This window comes from Rhea pennata, chromosome 8, assembly GCF_028389875.1.
Source record: "Rhea pennata isolate bPtePen1 chromosome 8, bPtePen1.pri, whole genome shotgun sequence".
Taxonomy (NCBI): Eukaryota; Metazoa; Chordata; class Aves; order Rheiformes; family Rheidae; genus Rhea; species Rhea pennata.
Window position 1 is genome coordinate 31,591,599 of NC_084670.1, and position 17,766 is coordinate 31,609,364.

Sequence of the window (17,766 nt, forward strand, 5' to 3'; positions counted from 1 at the left end):
ACAGGTACGTCATAGGCATAGGATCTTATGCATCTCTATGCGATAGCTGCAGGTTCCTTTGCTACACAACAGCCACACTGTCGTGTACCCACTACAGGCATGTTTCAAAGCTGGTAGTATCTGTCCTCAAATCCCAGGAAGCAATAAACAGGAACAGTTTTCCAGCTACTGGAAACAGACACGAACACTGGCTCTGCCAAGCCTGGTTTGTCACAGTCCTCTAACAAACTGGAAGATATGGACAATGGTACCCACACTACAGCTGGTCTCAGTACCACCAGCAGCTCCAGCGATAGTGTGGACACAGCTGGGGAGCACATGAAACTTGCTCTGTAGTCTCATGGGAGCAGATGATCTGCCAAGAGGGCATCTGATGCCAATGCCATAGGACTTTTGAGTCCTTGAAGCAGAATGGGTTGGATAGAGTACAGAGATACAAAGCAGAACAAAAACAGACTGAAGTTATCCTGCAGCTGTAGCTGAAGAATCTTGTTTCTTCTGAGAGAGTGTTACAGGTACATGCTGGAATAGGATGTGGGCAGGAAGGGGCCAGGTCCAAAGCAAGCCTGGGAACCAGGCTCTGGAAGGCTGTTTCTCAGTTGGGACTTCTAGGATGATGCCCAAGCTGACCTCAAATCTCCAGCCTGCCTCCCTTGGTGAGTGAACTGGCACTCAGAAAAAGAAACGAACTGTGTTGGGCTTTAAGTTTCAAGAAGTATCACCTGATTTCATAATCCTGTAGTAGAAATACCCTTGCCTTCATCAAGCACTGCAAGCATTTCTTAAAGCTCAGCATCAGTTCAAACCTGCATCCATTTAATACTGTTCTTCTAAAAATTATAAAACCTGTTTATTTTCTCACCAGAGCAATCATGCACTTGTAATAATTGCAGGCTCATGCAAAGGAGATAATAACATCCAATACTTCCAGAAGCAAGACTAATTTGCCAGAGAACCAGACACACGGGGGAAGCGGGAACCACTAACAATAAATAAGCTAAGCTTTGATTTGTTTGGTTTCAGTCACTAAGCACTAACTTGATTTTTTGTTTTTTGAGCAACTTGGGATCCTAGTAAGAGAGCTACTCCCACAATCTATCAAATCTAGAGGTGAGTTTATAGGTACTGAATCTCAGCTGCATCCTGATACTCCTGTTCTCAAAGCATGGGCTTCATCTCAAAGGGGCAAAACAAACCACATTGTACTTTCTCAGCAATCACTCTGGCACATTTTCAGTCAACATCAGCAGCTCAGAAACACATGTGAAAGCACAGAATTAACAGATCCTCTGGCTCCATGTGGTTCAACTGCAAATGCACCACAGGCAGCCCACTGGGATTATTTCACCTGGTCTCCTGTCTCATCTGCCGTGACCTCAGAGGAGACGATATAGCAGAAAAAACTCCCCAAACCCTTATTGCAACTGCTTGCCCCTGCAAGCTACCATGCCCAGGTAGCCGGTGAGGTCTCCAGATCCCTAGAGGTGGGTCTCCATACTAGCATCTGGCTCAGCATAAGAAAAGTTGAGCCAATCTGATCTTCACTTTGTCATTGAAGAATTGTGTCCAACCCAGATTGCTCAGGACTTGGTACGGACTTTTTGTGATTAAACAAGGGGATCATCCCTGCTACCTTTGGACAAGGCTATCTCAAAGCCTGTGAATGCCCCTGTTGTTTTGGATGGGGCCCTGAGATCTATATAATGTTAGGTTTTTTTTTTCAATGAAGTGTGTCCCCTTCTGCTTAGTGTCTCTTCCTTACACCCTTCTGGGAAGTGGCAGGAGTTACTCTCATGGTGCCAGGGTTTGTTTGCCAAAAAACAGCTGGCAGGGTGCCTCCTGGGCACCTGGAAGTCCTTCCTGAACTAATGAGCTGCAATAAAAGCAGTTTCTTTTTCTTTTTCCAGCAACATCTCATCTGTCTGGAGGATTCACAGCCAGGAAAAGAGAAAAGGACTTTACCTTCTGCCTCTTCTGGGGTCCAGTAGCCAGAGGAATCACAGACCCGAGGGGAAGAAGCCTCGTGGACATACTGATGGAAAGTGCCATCTTCAGCACAGTCTTCACAAAGTGTGTCAGGCTCCCTACAGACCAGAGGGGAGGAGGGAGGGAGGGAGGGATGGAGAGAGAGAGAGAGAGAGAGAGACAAAAACACCTGCATGTATAATCATGACTGACTCATTTTCCATCCAGTTTGTCCAGGCAAGATCAGATGGGAAGCTGGAAGACCAAAGAAACTAAATTCTTTGGAAGCTTCTTGGCGTGTCCTTTTGCTCTGACAAAAAATAGGAAAATACAAGTGACCTTATATAAGCTAGGTCTAATCCCTTCTCTTCTACAGGCTAAGTATTCTTAGATGAGCCATTAAGTTGTCTGTTCCCTACCCATGAACCCCATGAAGTGGAGCTAGTAGACTCCATGCTTCTTAGGGCAATCACCTCTGTAGTAGGGTGGGTGCATGTGGGCCTGTCCTGCCTAAGTCCCAAACTCTTTTTTTTTTTTTTTTTTTTTTTTTCCTCCTTGCTTTCAGGACTACTGGGATGCCACAGAAATGTCAATTAAAGAGAGTTCCACTGTGCTAATCAAGAAAGAAAAGGGGACTTTTCCACAATAATTGCCTGCTTCAGTCATTCTCCCTGGTTAGTTTGTCAGCAGGGAAAGCAGAAACTGCCTTCACGGGCCAGCTCGTGAGCTGTTTGTGAAAAGGATCACACAACGGGTAAGCAGCAGGGGCTGGATCTGATGATTCAGTGTCTGCCTTCTAGGCCCATTTTTTCCTGTTCCTGAACGGCCCCACTCTCCACCAAAGCTGTTTGTCTAAATGATTTGAGTCCACCCAGCCATCAGAGCTTCTCTGTGCCCGCTCTCATTTCCTCTGGGAGGAAAAGTCCATTATGAAGAACATCATTTCTTTGAAATGGCTAGTGAACACAGATTCAGCAGTTGTTCTCAAACACTGGTTTTCTTTGAATTGGAAGGATAGCTTTGTGAAGGAGCTTTAAAATATGTCTAAAAAGCTGTTTATCTTTAATCTATGCTTCAGGTCCAATAATAAAAGCATAGATCTACACACTAGTAAAAGCTGAAACACTTTAGTAAAGGGAGCTGTTGAATAGAGGCATTAGCTGGTGTCATATTCAGGTCTTGGCGACTATTTTCCAGGCCAAGAATAATCAGGAGAGTATAACAGGCCTTCATCAAAGCCAGAGGATTTTTCATTGCCATCGCAGGGCTCTAGACTTTTGCAAACTGATTTAAAAAAAATGGCCAGTACCCACGTTCAAGATGAAAACCTCAAGAACCAACTGTCTCTAGATCTCTAAGCACCAACCCTCCCAAGTCACGCTAAGGGGATTACAGATGTGTAGTCACATCACCAGAGGTTGGCATACCCACACGTTAGAGGGATAAGGAAGCGTAGCAGCCCTGGACTTCAGTACTGCACGTGGCTTGCCTGCCAAACGATTCAGGTTCCTCAGCACAGTTTCTCCAACTCGAAAAGTTTCCTGACCTACCCCCAGTTACACAGCAAGTCCGTGACAGTGCTGGGAACGAAACCCAGCTCTTGTGGTTCAAGCTCCCTGCCTTAACCACAAGGCTGCATTTCCTCCTGGTAAATGGCTAGTTTATACAATAAGTGCTAAATGAAGCTCATTTTTTATTCTGTGATTGTGCTCTTGGGTTTAAAAATTGGCATCAGCTCCTGATGCTCTTTGGCTTCCTCTCCCGGCACCCTAACAGCAGAAGGCTTGTGGGAGAGCCCTTGTACAAACACAGCCATCGGAGCAGTACAGCTCTCACGTTGGTGGGCTCTGCTGGAGTTGGCAAGGCAGGAAAAGGGGCTGAGGGGGAGGCTGGGCCTCATTTCCCCCCATCACCAGGGCAGCTGCAGAAATAGCTACTCAGTCCCCACCGCAGCCAGCACAAAAGGCAAGACTTGCCAGTTGGCAAGGTGTGCAAAGGATATGCCAACCCACTCTCATTGCCTTCACTGACTCCTGAAAAGTCATCCCTCTACTGCCTGCCTGCCCCCAGCTCTGTGCCAAGCAACTTCTGTGGTGAATCCCTGTTCAAATAAACAGTGCTAGGCAAAACAACCAGCACACAGCTTGTGAGGTGGAGCTCATGAGCTCCAGTTTTAGTGGGGGATCAGACACAGCACCACAAATGGAGCCTGCATCTCACGGAGCCTTGCAAAGATTTCTTGGTCTTTCCAGCAGGCAGAGGGCTCCTGTGCAAGCCTGAGACCATTACGATAATGGATCTCTGTCCTTTTCTCTTACCTCTCATGTATGACACCACTAATGGGAGGCAGCCAATAGATGCTGAGGGAGTCCTGTGTCTGCCCTGTGACCATGGGGGGAATGGGGATGGGTGCAGGCTTCTTGCTCTGGCCCCAGCGCTGGTACACCAAGTCCAGGTAGCAATGCATCCGGGCCACTTGGTTGGGAGTGAAGGTGTTGGTGCAGTCATCATCTGGGGGAAGAGAGGGCAGGTTGATGGTGACAGGAATCAGCTGGCAGATCACGGTGGTACATGCACTTTCGGATCACTAACCCCTGTTTGTGGGACGTCTGTGGAGACCTGACGGACACCAGGTGTGTGGTGGCCAGCCTGCCAGCACTCTTTCATGTTATGTGTTCCCAATGCCACAAGATGGCACTGCCTCAGCAGCTCGACAACCCTGCACTTGCCATGGCTGCACTGGAACATCAGGACTCTCCGTACCGCTGTGGCCTCAGCAGTGTCCTCAGTGCTCATCTGACTCATGTAAGTTTTTACACCTTGGCCTCAAGGGAGTTGCTCTCAGGAGTTGCTCTCAAAGGGCAAAAGAATTGCTCTCCAGGGCTCAGTCCTCCTGGCTTGCCAGAAGAAACACCAGCCCTTCCCAGCATCCCTTTGGAAATCAAGCCAAAGGGGCTTAACCTGAAAGTCCAAAATTTATATTAGGCTTCTAATAAGATGTTGCTTCAGGAGCTTAAAGTGGAGAACGAATGCATGCCACCAGACAGGCAAGACTGGACTCAGTACATTTCCAATGATCCACAGAAAGGCAGGGAGAGGCAGACGGAAACAGATCTCTGTGAAAAAGGGGCCAAGTTGTTTCTGCAAACATGGACTGTAACTTTCCCTATCCCTGACCATCAGGAGCAACTGCAGATCACATTGAATAGGGCATGAGGGAAGCAATTATCCATAAAGGTGGAAGGAGCAAAACTCAACTTTATAGTGAAGACTACCCACTACAAATTGTTGTGAAAATTACTCATTACCTGTGTAACTCATATAGTTGTTGAAGGGTGTTCCAGTGAAGTGTGTCTGGCCACAGGTATCATTTGTAGGGTCTGGATCCCGACAGAGTTTACTCTTTGGGGTTGGAGCAGTGTCAGCACAGAGGTCTCCAGTCTCCATAGAAGGAGTTGTCTCCCTGCAGGGATCGTCACAAGATTCCCGCTCACTCACTCCCTTAAAGACATGGTACAGCCCCAGGACATGTCCCACTTCATGGATCATGGTGTTTGTGTGGCCATGCATACCGTAATAAGCTGGATTGAGGACAACTCCACCTAGAATTATAAGCACACAGAATATCATCAAGACAAAGAGACACTGGGCAGTTGCTGTTACTCACCTTTGCTAGCAACAGTTCTGCCGCTGCGCTTTCTGGTCATATGGAAACCTGAAGATGGATGTATTCCACATCTTGTGGGACTGGAAGAGAGCTCCTCTGCTTTAGAACAGGGTGGGTGGGTGGGTGGGTTTATTTTTGCTTTTTGACATCCCCCCCCCCAGTCTATATTCATTTTAGTTACTGTTTCCCTCTGTATCATTTCCTGTGTCTGTGATTCCAGTGCCTGCTCTGGATCACACTAACACACAACTCCAAATGGAGGTCTAAATGGGGGCACCAGAGACAAGCTGTGGTTTTATGGGGAGTAATCTTTTGAACCAGAGGACAAAAGACCTTCCTAAGCCTAGAGATCTTACCTACAGGCCCAGGTAGCTAAAGTATGTATGTTCCTGTAGCTATAAATAAAACAAATGAGGTGCCTAACAATGTACTGACACAGTTATCTCTGTCAGCTAGAAGCAGTCTTCAGCATGAGTCCATTTAAAAACTCAAATGCATTGCTTCTGGTCCCTACTGAGACAGCATCAATGGTCTGTTGCTTCACACTCTGAGCCAAAGGGTTAAATTTAAAGTCATATGAGGTGCCATCGCAATCCACTAATCTCCTAGCACAAACCTGACCCTGAATTCACTGTGTACTGTGGAGTGAGATTTTCTAAAACAGAGTTTCCCCTCCTTTCTTTCAGAAGGATCTGCATGTGGGCGAGGAGCACTATAGGGACCATGCCAGAACTTCCCATTCATTGCAGCTGCAGTGCAGCCTTGCTCTTCAACCAAGGTGTCCCGGCCATTTGACTCAAGAGGGCACAACAGGGTAGTTAATCTCCAAGCCCACTTGATGCAGGTTCGTGTTCCAAAGACGCTAGAACACAGGCATGGATTAAACCCCAGCAAAGACTGCTCAGAGCTGCTACCTAATAGTGATAGCAACAGCACAGAGCTGGACAGGTCCTGCACTTGTCCTCACCTAGGCTGCCCCTTCGGCTGCAGGACTGGGTGTTTTCCTCTCCTGACCAACTGCCTGCAAGTGAAAGGACAGGAAGAGCAAGGAGCAGTCACACTGAGGAAAGCTAAGGGGAGCTCTCTTTGCACACTACCTGGGTATCTGACTCCTGCCCCAGGATGCACACGTTGTTCTTACAACTCTGTATTACATCTCCTAGGAAATTTTCCATTTGGGCTACCTGTGAATGAAACATCTCTCTTTTCCCCTCTCTTGCTCTGTTCTTATTTATTTACTTTTTTAGCCTAAATGAAAACCTCTTTGGAAACTCTGCTTCTCTTCTCCCTATTTTGAAGCTTTTCAATGGCAATTTCCTACCCCTTCAACTTTTCTTCCTTGCCCCTCTCTCCACCTTTTCCATTTTGCCATAGAGTGGAGGAGGGAGGGTTGGGGGGAAGATTAGAGAAATGGAAGGGAAAAGTGGATCCCAGCATGTGTTTAGGTTAACTCCAGTAAGTCAGGCAACATCTTTGTGGCATGGCAGGCTGTTTTTACCCAACTACTTTTAACCTAGACAGCTTGGATGGCAGTACAGCAAATAGTTGGCTCCACCACAGCTTGCTCCCTCCTTTGCAGGGCCCTGGAGCATTTATTGTGCCAGCTACCTCACAGCAAAGCCTCTGCTACTGCATCTTTGCTGCTGATTGCTGCCCCTGTCTGTGAAGTTATAATTGGCAGAGGGCCACTATGCAATCCTGACTCCAGCCACAGCGTAGACAGCTTGAAATTTGCTCCTGGATCAGCTCCGTACACTACTGGACTACCTCACGTCTTCAAGTACAGGGCATTCCTTCCAAGAGAGGGCTTCCTTCAGATCAGAGTGTCCTTGGCAGGACACCAGTAGGACTAAGACTCCTTCAGTGGAGCCATGCTGGACGAACACTGGGTTGGGATTGGAAAAGGGGCCTTCAGGGATGCTCTGAGCAAGTCGGTGAAGCAATAAGGGCAGCATCTTCTATAGTACATCTTATTTGCATGACACGTGGAGGGGCTCAGAGATGACATTAACCCATGAAGCGGCACCACACTCTATTTAAATATTCATGTTGCTTATTCTTCCTCTTGTTTCCTTCCCACCGAGTGAATTTAACACCCACAGCAGCTTTTTAGCCTGAGACAAAATAGTCGTGCAGTAGCTGTATGTCCTTTCACTCCAGCTGTAAAGTCCCAAAGCAGAGGAGTCCTCCTTGCATTTCCCCTCAGTCAGCTCTTAGTCCTATAGCGCTCTGATTAGAGATATACCACAAGGAAATAAAGAGAATGACAAGATCTGTGGGGCTTTTGTGTCTGGTTGTATCCCTGCTGTCCACTAAGTTTGTGTATACCACTCCCTCTCCCAATTCCACTCAAGCAGATTGGTAAAGACTATAGATAGCAGAGAGCACCCCATTGATGGAGAGCCCCAAAAATGTTGCTTGTCATTTTTAATACAGAGGAGCATGAAATAAGGGTGAGAGAAGAGAAAGAAAAGGCATCTCTGCAACCAAACCCAAGTCTGAAAAAGACAGGGGGCTGCCTGCCCAAAGGGCTGAAAGGAGAAATGTTCAAGCAGAAAGAAAAAAGTGCTCATAAATAAATGAGATGTGAAAGCCCCACACTCATTCTGCAGCACTGACCACAAGGAACATGTCTGAGAACTTGAGGCCCTGAGGGCCCTGTGATCTAACAGTCCTCTTTCCAACAGAAATGCAAAGCTCTTCCCATGTGGGGGAAATAAATGGGACTCCAGTAAGGGGAGGGAGAAAACTGTTGCAGAGGCAGGATGCCAAGACTCCATAGCCAGTCACTCCCTCCTCTCTGCCAGCTCCCCCTATCCCATTCCTCCCTCACACTCCACAAGGAGAGTCATATTCTTAGTACTTTTTATAGTTAATTAGATGGAGGAATTAGAAACAACATGAGAACTGTCTTCTTTCTCTATCCCTCTGTTCTCTGTCCCCACAGCTCCTTGGTGAGCAAAGCACTCTCGGAAGCTCCCAGTTTTGGAACAGGAAATTGTATTTTCTCTCTGTAGGTCCTCTCCGTGAGGGCAAGATGTGCAATTATTACTAATATCCATTTGCAAAAAAACCCCAAACAAACAACCCCCCCCCAAAAAAAAAACAGCCTCCACTTTCCCTTCTCTGCAGATCAAGCTTTTCCCCTCTCTTATCCCTCCTCTCTGTCTCCTTCTGATCTGGCAGAAGAGCAGCATTGGGCTTTAAATGAATTCTGCCTCTCATGCCTGACAGCCAGCCTAAAGAGGCTCCCCAAGGTCAGCATTTACACAGCTAAACTAAAAAATTCACTATATGGTCCCCGTGACATCTAGGGAGTCTAGCACTCCAGAGCAGGTGAACCAGAGACTTCCTTGGACTTGCCCACCAAATTCAGGCCAAGTAGCTGGAAAGCTGAGGGTCTGACCTTGCCCTGTCCCTTCAGACAAGGCCTACCAGTTACAGGTGCAGAGTTGGTAACATCCCAAAGATCAAGCCCCAGCTCCACTCACACAGCAAGAGATGCCCAGCCCATAACTGCAGTGAATGATTTGCACTGCATGGACCCCACTTCACCCTCAAGCACACTTCCCTCAGAAGCCCCCCAGTCCCAGGACCATGCTCTAGTTCTGACAATGATTAGTAACAAATGTTGAAGGGCTTTGATTCAAAACAGCCTCAAAAAAAAAAAAAAAAAAAAAAAAAGAAAAGAAAAAGAAAAAAAAGAAAAGAAAAATCATCAAGCTAGGATCTTTCCTACTTCACCACTCTAAGGATAGCAAGAACTGCAGAGCTTGAAGGAACAAATGATAAGTAAGAGGCACAAAGATGATGTCTTCATGGTAAATAAATGAAGATGGGTAGTATGAAACTAAAAATCTTTTTTCTTTTTTTTTTTTTTTCCTGCCAAAGTGGGCTGGGAAGGAGCTGTTCTCTGATCTACCAACATAAAAGAGTTGGACAGGTGCAATGGATCTCCAGTAATCTAGTGCCAGGTTCCTGGTTCAGGGATGTTGTGGAGAACTGATGCTCAAGACAACATGAGATCTTTCAACAGCTGTGAATGCAAACAAACCACAAACCTAAATTTGTATCACAGGCCCAGTCTTCCCAAACACTGAGTCACAGCAATTAATGGAACAAACCCATGAAAGTTAGTCAGACAGGAAGATGGCCATTGCATAAGGTACCTCTGATGGAACAACTGGCCGTCCTTCAGAATCCACTGACCTCAGTCAGATATGTGAGCTGACCTCAGCTTATATAACTACAGTAAATAGTTAAAACATTAAGCATTCATGATTCTGTTATCTTTCAACCATGTTTATGTAAAATTTACATGCAGCTACCTATAATGTTTAAAGTGTCTGCATTATTATATTGCTAGGGTTTTTTGAGACACAACAAATACCACTATGGAAAGCTTTCTTTTTTTTTTTTTTTTTTTTTTTAATAGCACATTTTTGTAGTTAGAAGATTTGTACATTTTCAGAAAATTAAATCCAGAGTCCAATCTGAAACATTACAAATTTGAGAAGAACTCACTGTGATTATGGTGGAAAGAATGAGAAAGATAGTATGGTTAGATGGAGGAAACACACCTGAGATTTTCTCCCTTTACTGCCAGTTTGTCTGTAAGCTGCCTCGGCCTACAGGCTCCACTGCAGTTGAAATACTGCTACAGAAATTTGATAGAGTAGTTCACCTTCCTTCAGCCAATCATTATCCCTTACACCTCTATGACTGTTGTTGCTGTTCATTGATACTGCTACTAGGCTAAGATCAGGACTGAGTGCTACAGGAACATAGACAACGAAGACATCCTGGAATCACAGTGTGTGTGGCTCCAGGAAAATGCAAGAGTCAAATCCCAGTAGACTTGGCATATACAGAAATAGGAGACTGCACTCATAAGCAAGACAGGCTGTACTTCTGAGCACAGCACCAAAACCATTTATCATGTTTTGGATAGGTAGGAATGCAAAGGAGAGATCTGACAAAGGCACCCTTGGGATTGCCAAGGCCAAGGCAAGACACAGGAGAAAGCACTGAAAGAAGGGAGCACTGACTTACAGAGATAGGCTATGAAACGCTTTGAAAGAGAAATGGGTAGCTTTAATTAGATAGAACTAGCTAAACTCCTGCCTCAAGAGTTGGACCAATGCTCCTAACACTGCATGTTGAGTGGAGGTCAACAAAGCAAGCATCTGTTTTTCAAGAGGATGCAATGCTGCAGTTACAGTGAGAGAGATGTTAAGAGATAGGACAAGAATTGTGATAGATGGGAATGAGCATCCTGGTCTAAGGAGAGATGGGGGGAAGATTTGGTTTTTCAAAGCTGAGTCTTGGGAGATGATAAACCATCCCAAAACCTTCAGATAGAAATGGGAAATTCAAATTTAGTGAGGAAAATAGTCTGAAGGAGAGCAGTAAATCCAAGTCATCAGCATAGAAATGGTGTCCAAAATTCTGGTAGCCCAAAAAGTACAGGTGAAGAGAAGTGAATGAAAAGGAAAGTTTACTGAAGACTTTCAGAAAGTGAGGATGATAATAGGAAGGTGAGGAAGACTCTCTTGAAGATCACACTCAAAGCTCAGAGAAGGGTTTCCATGGAGGTCAAAGGGCAGACTGAAAAACATCTATAAGGGAACTGATGGAAAGCAATTTGGAATCAGCACATTTAGTGAGCTTTGCGGTGAGACGAGGACTTCAAACAGAGGAACAAAAGGGAGTTGAAGAGAAGTCACATGATACTCCTCTTGAAAACATGCAAGAAAAATCTAGTTCAGAGAGACAAATGAAGGTAAATGGAGAGCAAAGTTTGACATAGTTGCTGGAGCCAAAAGGCAGGTTAGCTTCTTGAAGTTGAGTCAAACTCAAAGAATCAGTTTGATTCAGTAGGAAAACTGAAGCACAAGAGAACAGTCGGGGGCAGGGGAGGTTGGAGAGCAGTGTGGCATTTCTGCTCTACAGGAGCAGACAGTGGTAGAGTCAGTAGACTAGCAGGGATGACCTTGAAATATCAGCATCAGGAGAGGCAGGACAGTGGCAAGAATCAATGCAAAGAGGGAAGGAGTGTATGTTCTTTGAGACCGACTCCTCTCCTGTATAAAAATCTGTCTCCTCTCCAGTCACTATCATGTTCTTATACAACACTTGGGAAAGTTTCTCCTATTACTTTCACTCCTCCCAAGGCTTTCCTTGCTCTTTTCTCAAATTCTCCAATGGCCTGATGAGAGGCTTTGTGAAAAGCCTTAAATCAGTGACTTGCTCAGCCCTATATTTTGTCTGCGCTGACAATAATAGATGTCTTGCGTGGTACGAAACACTTGATGAAGTGGTGGAGTCTACTGTTTACAGAGAACAGAATTCATCACCCTCCCTCCCAAGCTCATTAAATCTTAAATCAAGGACAGTCTTCAACCAAAGCCTTCAGTCTGTGCCAGAGTCTCAAAGTTGTGCAGATCCAGCTTCATACTTCACAGCGCTGGCACTGGAGCCAAGACAACACCCCTTTTCCCCTGAACTTCAGTGGTAAAACCCTGATCCAACATTTCCAGATGGTGCCACCTCTGCTTAAGGGCTTTGGCTGGACACGAACTCTGGGACCAGAATTAAATGCAAGCTTTTGATCAAATCAGTTACCCTGATTACCCTCCTGTACATCTCCTTGTGTGCCATTGGGAGGGGTCTGAAGAGAACATGTGTGGCTGAAGCACTTACTGTAGTAAGATGATTGTCAAACTGAGCCTTGGAAGTGATTTCTGGAAGCTGAAGGAATAAATTTCATGGAGATTTGCTTTCCTCAACAAGCAATTGTAGCAATATGCTATTGAAAAACCAGTCCTGAAACTCATTGAGGGAAGGAAACTGGCACAAAAGAACTTTAAAACAGGTCTTTAATGGCAGCATAAAACTTTAAGGGTTGAACATCACGCACTTGTAAAAGCAGAAGGTCTAGGTCTGCTGTGCAGGTGTCAGGAGTAATTATTTCCAGTTACTTATTGAGAAACACTTTAAGTGTTTTGACTGCAAAGTGTAAAGGCCTTTGCCAGAAAACTCTGACATTGAAGTGGTGGAGGGAGAGGCAGGAGAAAAAAAAAAGGAAAGGAAAAAGAAAAAAGAGAGAGAGAGAGCATACAAGTGCGTGTGCAGAAACAGAAGAAAACACACAGTGCATATACATTTTAGTGAAGTAATTGCCATTTGACTATTTGTAGTCTGCCAGGACTGGTGACCTTAAAGATCTGGCTCTAATTCACTGAAGCCAAAGAGAATTAAGCCTTCAGCTTCAGTAGGTAATAAGCCAAATTATAAAAATATGATTTTAGTTGATAGTCATCCTCACATTTGCAGTTGGATTTGAAAGTGGCAGGTGCTCTCTGCCTGTTCAGCTCTGGAGTTACTCAAATCTGGAGTCTCAGCTCTGAAATTACTGGAATTCTTAGTTCATTTGTTTGTTGTTAAGTTCCCCAAATTGAAGCTCACCATTTCCAGAATCATGGAGGACAGATCTGGAAGGTCTCAGAGAAGCCACTTTACCCTGTTGCAGGACCAGCCTTACCTAAACCATCCATGACAAATGTTAGTCTAATCCTTTCTGCAGAGTCCGCACTGATGGTGAACCTGTTACTCTCTCCAGGCTCTCTGTCCTCGTGCTTCAACACCCGTACCATTTAAAGAGTTTCTTACATCAACCTGAATGTGTCTTGCCAGAATGCAACATCATAACCTTATCCACCATGGACGTGGGGAACAGGGACTCTTTTCCTAATAGCAGCAGCTGTTGGCACATCCAAAGTCAGTTACCATGATCTTCTGTTCATTAAATATCCTCAACACTTTCCTTGGAGGTCATATTTTCTACACCTATAATCATATATGCCCTAGTTGTGGCAGCCTGACTAAGCACTAACTGGAAAGCACAAAATTCTCTGAATTTTTCTGTGGGCTTTGTTTGGCTTCAGGGACCATCAGTGTAACACTTCCATTCCTACTCATCGGTTCCCCGAGCCTAGTGCTTACACTCCTGTGTGATGGCTATAATAGTGATTTTTCCCTAGATCCAACCCCCTAGTTAAAACATCAGTGCTAGTCTTCAGAGGAAATTTGTGCTCAGCTTCATGACTGACCCCTTCCCAAAAGGCTGAGTGTGTCAGGCACAAATGTCCTTTTCTCCCTGAACACATGCTTGCTTATCACCAAAACACCAAGTTCTACCAAAGAAGGATTAAGGTAGAGGGGCAGGTACAAAGTTTCCTGAAGTGACTTGTATTTTAAGCCAAAATACTCTGTTTCTCAAGCCACAAGCTTTCTTCACTCCCTCATCACTCATCTCTGAACAGTGTTTACTGCCCATTCTCTCCAGGTCAACCAAGAAAGGTAAAAACAACCACAGACCCTAACAAGTGGCATTGGCTTACTCACCCAGGTGACTAAGGGCCTCTTTATCCCATGGCCAAGTGGCAGCACCTGCCAACTCTTCCCTCACTGAGCTGGCAAAGTAAACATTGAGGAAGTGGGTGCTGTTCAGCTGTAGTGCCTCCTTCAGCTCCTTCACGCTCATGTACGCCCTGCAAGGACAAGAGATGGGAGACAGTCAGCAAAAATATTAATGGAGCAAAGAGGAGATGCAAAAAACACCCCAAAAGATCTTCCAAGAAAGGGTGCAACAGACTCCACCCTCAGCCTTCTGAGGTCAGGAGCATCTGGGAAAGTGCGATAGAATTTGGCTGGTTTCAACAGGTGTCCCATAAGACTACTGATTCTGCCCTGTGAGGGGTGTGGACAGGATGCAGTTAGGCAAATCTGAAGAACTTCTACCAGTAACAGTAGCTTTGTTGTTATGGTTGAGTTTTACTTTTAAAGGCGGCTTTGGAACAATGAGGTCAAAAAAGACCCTAGAGAATGGAATAAAAGGAGAATAAATGGGAGGAGAAACAAAGGGAGAAGAAAGAGAATTACAGAACAGTTGGGGCTAGAAGGGACTTCCAGAGATCATCCAGTCCAACACCCCTGCTCAAGCAGGGTCAGCTAGAGCAGGTTGCCCAGAACCACACCCAGGCAGGTTTTGAATATTTCCAAGGACGTAGACTCCATAAACTCTCTTAGCAACCTGTTCCAATGTTCAGCCACCCTCACAGTAAAGAAGTGCTTTCTTGTGTTCAACTGGGATTTTCTGCATTTCAGTTTGTGCTCGCTGCCTCTCGTCCTATTGCTGTGCACCACTGAGAAGAGCATGGCCCCATCCTCTTTACACCCTCCCATCACATATTTATACACATTGATAAGATTCACCACCACCACCAGTCCTCCCACCTCTAGCCTTCTCCTATCTAGACTAAGTAGTTCCAGGTCTTTCAGCCTCTCCTCATACTCCAAGGTACTCCAAGCCCTTTATCATCTTCATGACCCTCACTGAAGATGTCTCCTTTAAACCCGTGCCTTTCTTGTGCTGGGGAGCTCAGCACTGGACACAGCATTCTAGATGTGGCCTCACCAGGGCTGAGTAGAGGGGAGGGTTCACCTTCCTCAACCTGCTGGCAACACTCTGCCTAATGCAGCCCAGGATATCACCAGTCTTCTTTGCCATGAGGGCGCAAGACTGGCTCATTGTCAACCTGTTGCCCACCAAGACTCCCAGCTCCTTCTCTGCAAAGCTGCTCGCCAGCTGGTCAACCTCCAGCCTGTACTGATGTAAGGGGGTATTCTTTCTCAGGTGCAGGACTCTACACTTCCTGTTGTTGAACTTCATGAGTTTCCTCTCTGCCCATCTCTCCAGTCTGTTGAGGTTGCTCTGAATGGCAGCACAACCATTGAACCAGGTGAATCAGCCTCTACTCCCAGTTTTGTATTGTCTGCAGATTTGCTGAGGGTCCAGTCAGTCCCATCATCCAGGTCATTAATGAAGACACTAAATGGTATTGGTCCCTGTATCAACCCCTGGGGGATATCACTAGTGATTGGTCTTAAGCTGGACTTTGTGCCATTAGTCACAATCCTCTGAACCCAGAAGTTCAGCCAGTTTTCAGTCCACCTCTGCCTTCTGCATAGGTCAAAGGTCTGCATCTTTGTTCATCAATACACTAACAATCCTAGTGTTAGTCTTTGTGGAGTTTACATTCCAAAATAAGAGGATCAGGAGCTAACTTAATAATTGGTATTTGTAGCACAGCCCAAGGCCCTAAAATCCAACTTACTGTTGGCATTATTATTATTCATTTTAATCAAGTACTACCATTCCTACCATCAGTGCCATTAACCTCACGGACTAAAACAGTGTTGGGAAAGGTAGCTCCATTTTTTATGAGTCTTCAAAATTTGGGGAGCCTGACCCACAGTTTGTGAAGCTATAGGGAAGAATTCATTAACTAAAGAGATTATGAGGTGGGGGGAAAGGTATGGAAAGGCTTCAAATATATCACCACAGAAGGGTGATGGAAATGCACCGTTGTGGAAATATGTCATAAGAATGACTAAATCTGCAGCAGAAGGCCAACAGCAACATTAAGGTGGTGGAAAGCATTTCACTTATTCCCACGCTTCCAGAAGCAATTGGCATCTTCAAGCTGTGCGGTCAGATTATGAAGGGAACGCAACCATTTCTTTATACTGGACTAGCCGTGAAGACACATCAGCTATATTTCAACTAGCAGCTTCCATAAAAGTGACATCCCTTAGTGGACTCCTTGCCACACAGAATTATGTAAGAAAGCACAAAAAAACCCCACATGTTCTCATTTGAGTTCTGAAATGAGAAAGAAAACCAATGAGAGTGAGAGATATGCAAATATACAACTTGAAATCGCAGGATCCCTAATGAAGGGTTATTAGAACAACAGAGATGTTTAGAAAGAGAGAGGTCGCTAGAGCAAATGGAGGAGGAGAAGGAGGAAAAAGTGACTGAAAAAAAAATAAAATAAGGGAAGAAGATTCCAGGAGTAATTTAGAGCAGGACGGCATGTTGAAAGCAGGGCTTTAAACACAGAGGTGGCCACTTCTCTGGATCTGAAATTGCAAAGATTTTTCAAAAGTCATTACTGACTTGGGAAGTATCTGAGGGTCAGCACCTACTGAGTACCTCTCCTCTATCAATCAGCCCTGATAAGCTACTGTGGGCTGCACATCTCAACCACCTTCCCGGCAAAAAAAAGTAGCTCCAAAACTTAAGTCACTTGAGAAAAACCTTGGCTAGACTGTATGGCAGAACTTAACGGTGGGATGAAATGACCAACTTGTCTTCATCAGGCCTCAAGATCTCCCACCACAAAGCAGCATTCTCAGAACACTTTCCCCAGACACATCAGTTTGCTGAGAGAAAACTATCCTACCGGAAACAGCAAATTAGGATAACATGATCCCTTTTCTGTGATGTCTCGCCTGAGCATCTCAGACGCGCGCCACACTGACGCCATCTCTTCAACCCAACTAAGACGGGAGTAGGGCTAGAGGAATAGATAGGGAGAAGAATAAATAAACCTGAAGGACATATTTGTGGCATGACTCGGAAGGAAAAGAAACAAAAATTTTATAGAAATAGAGTGTAGAGGAGGGGAAAGGGGGAGAGAAAATCTTCCTCATGCACCAGAGCTGCTCAGAGGACATGGACTTGAAAATAACACTGATTCCTGACCTATGATATCTTGGAAAAATAGCCGAAACCCTTCCAGGCTGTCCAAGTTCTGAGAGCTGACGTCAGCCCTATTCAGAGGGATATTCCCGCTGCCTCTCTTCTGGAGACATGATGTTTTTCTGGCTGTCGCCTGCTGTTCCCTTGACATTAGCAACATTTTTCGTCTACCCTTAATTATAAATAACTTATTTCCTCCATTGAGAGATTTGGATAGTTCAGCGTGGCGTCAGGGATAGGAGAAGCAATTCCAAAAGAGAGATGCTCAAATAGGATGGATGGAGAGGGAGAAGACAGGACCCCGATTTCATCCACTACAGCACAAAAAGAACAAATACCATCCTGGTGGCATCCCTAAAGATGCGAGAAAGACCAAAAACAAATCTAGAATGATTCCTCTCAATCCACATTTCCCACTGGCATCCTTAGCTTAGACATGTAACTGGCGCCTTCACCAGTCATTTACTGCCAATGTTATGCTCCCTCACTTCTTCAGCACTTCTATGATTTTCCCTGGAGGGAAGGC

General features: G+C 45.3%; 1 protein-coding gene across 1 annotated transcript in view; it reads right to left on the reverse strand.

Annotated features, from left to right (window-relative positions):
- The window catches only part of PAPPA2 (pappalysin 2), a 113,307-nt gene that overhangs the window by 64,477 nt on the left and 31,064 nt on the right, over window positions 1–17,766 (reverse strand). The window contains exons 3-6 of the mRNA XM_062580916.1: window positions 14,039–14,184; window positions 5,274–5,567; window positions 4,284–4,476; window positions 1,963–2,084 (exon numbers count right to left, since the gene is read on the reverse strand). Coding sequence (XP_062436900.1) covers window positions 1,963–2,084; window positions 4,284–4,476; window positions 5,274–5,567; window positions 14,039–14,184 — 755 coding nt within the window. The remainder of the gene's footprint in view (window positions 1–1,962; window positions 2,085–4,283; window positions 4,477–5,273; window positions 5,568–14,038; window positions 14,185–17,766) is intronic.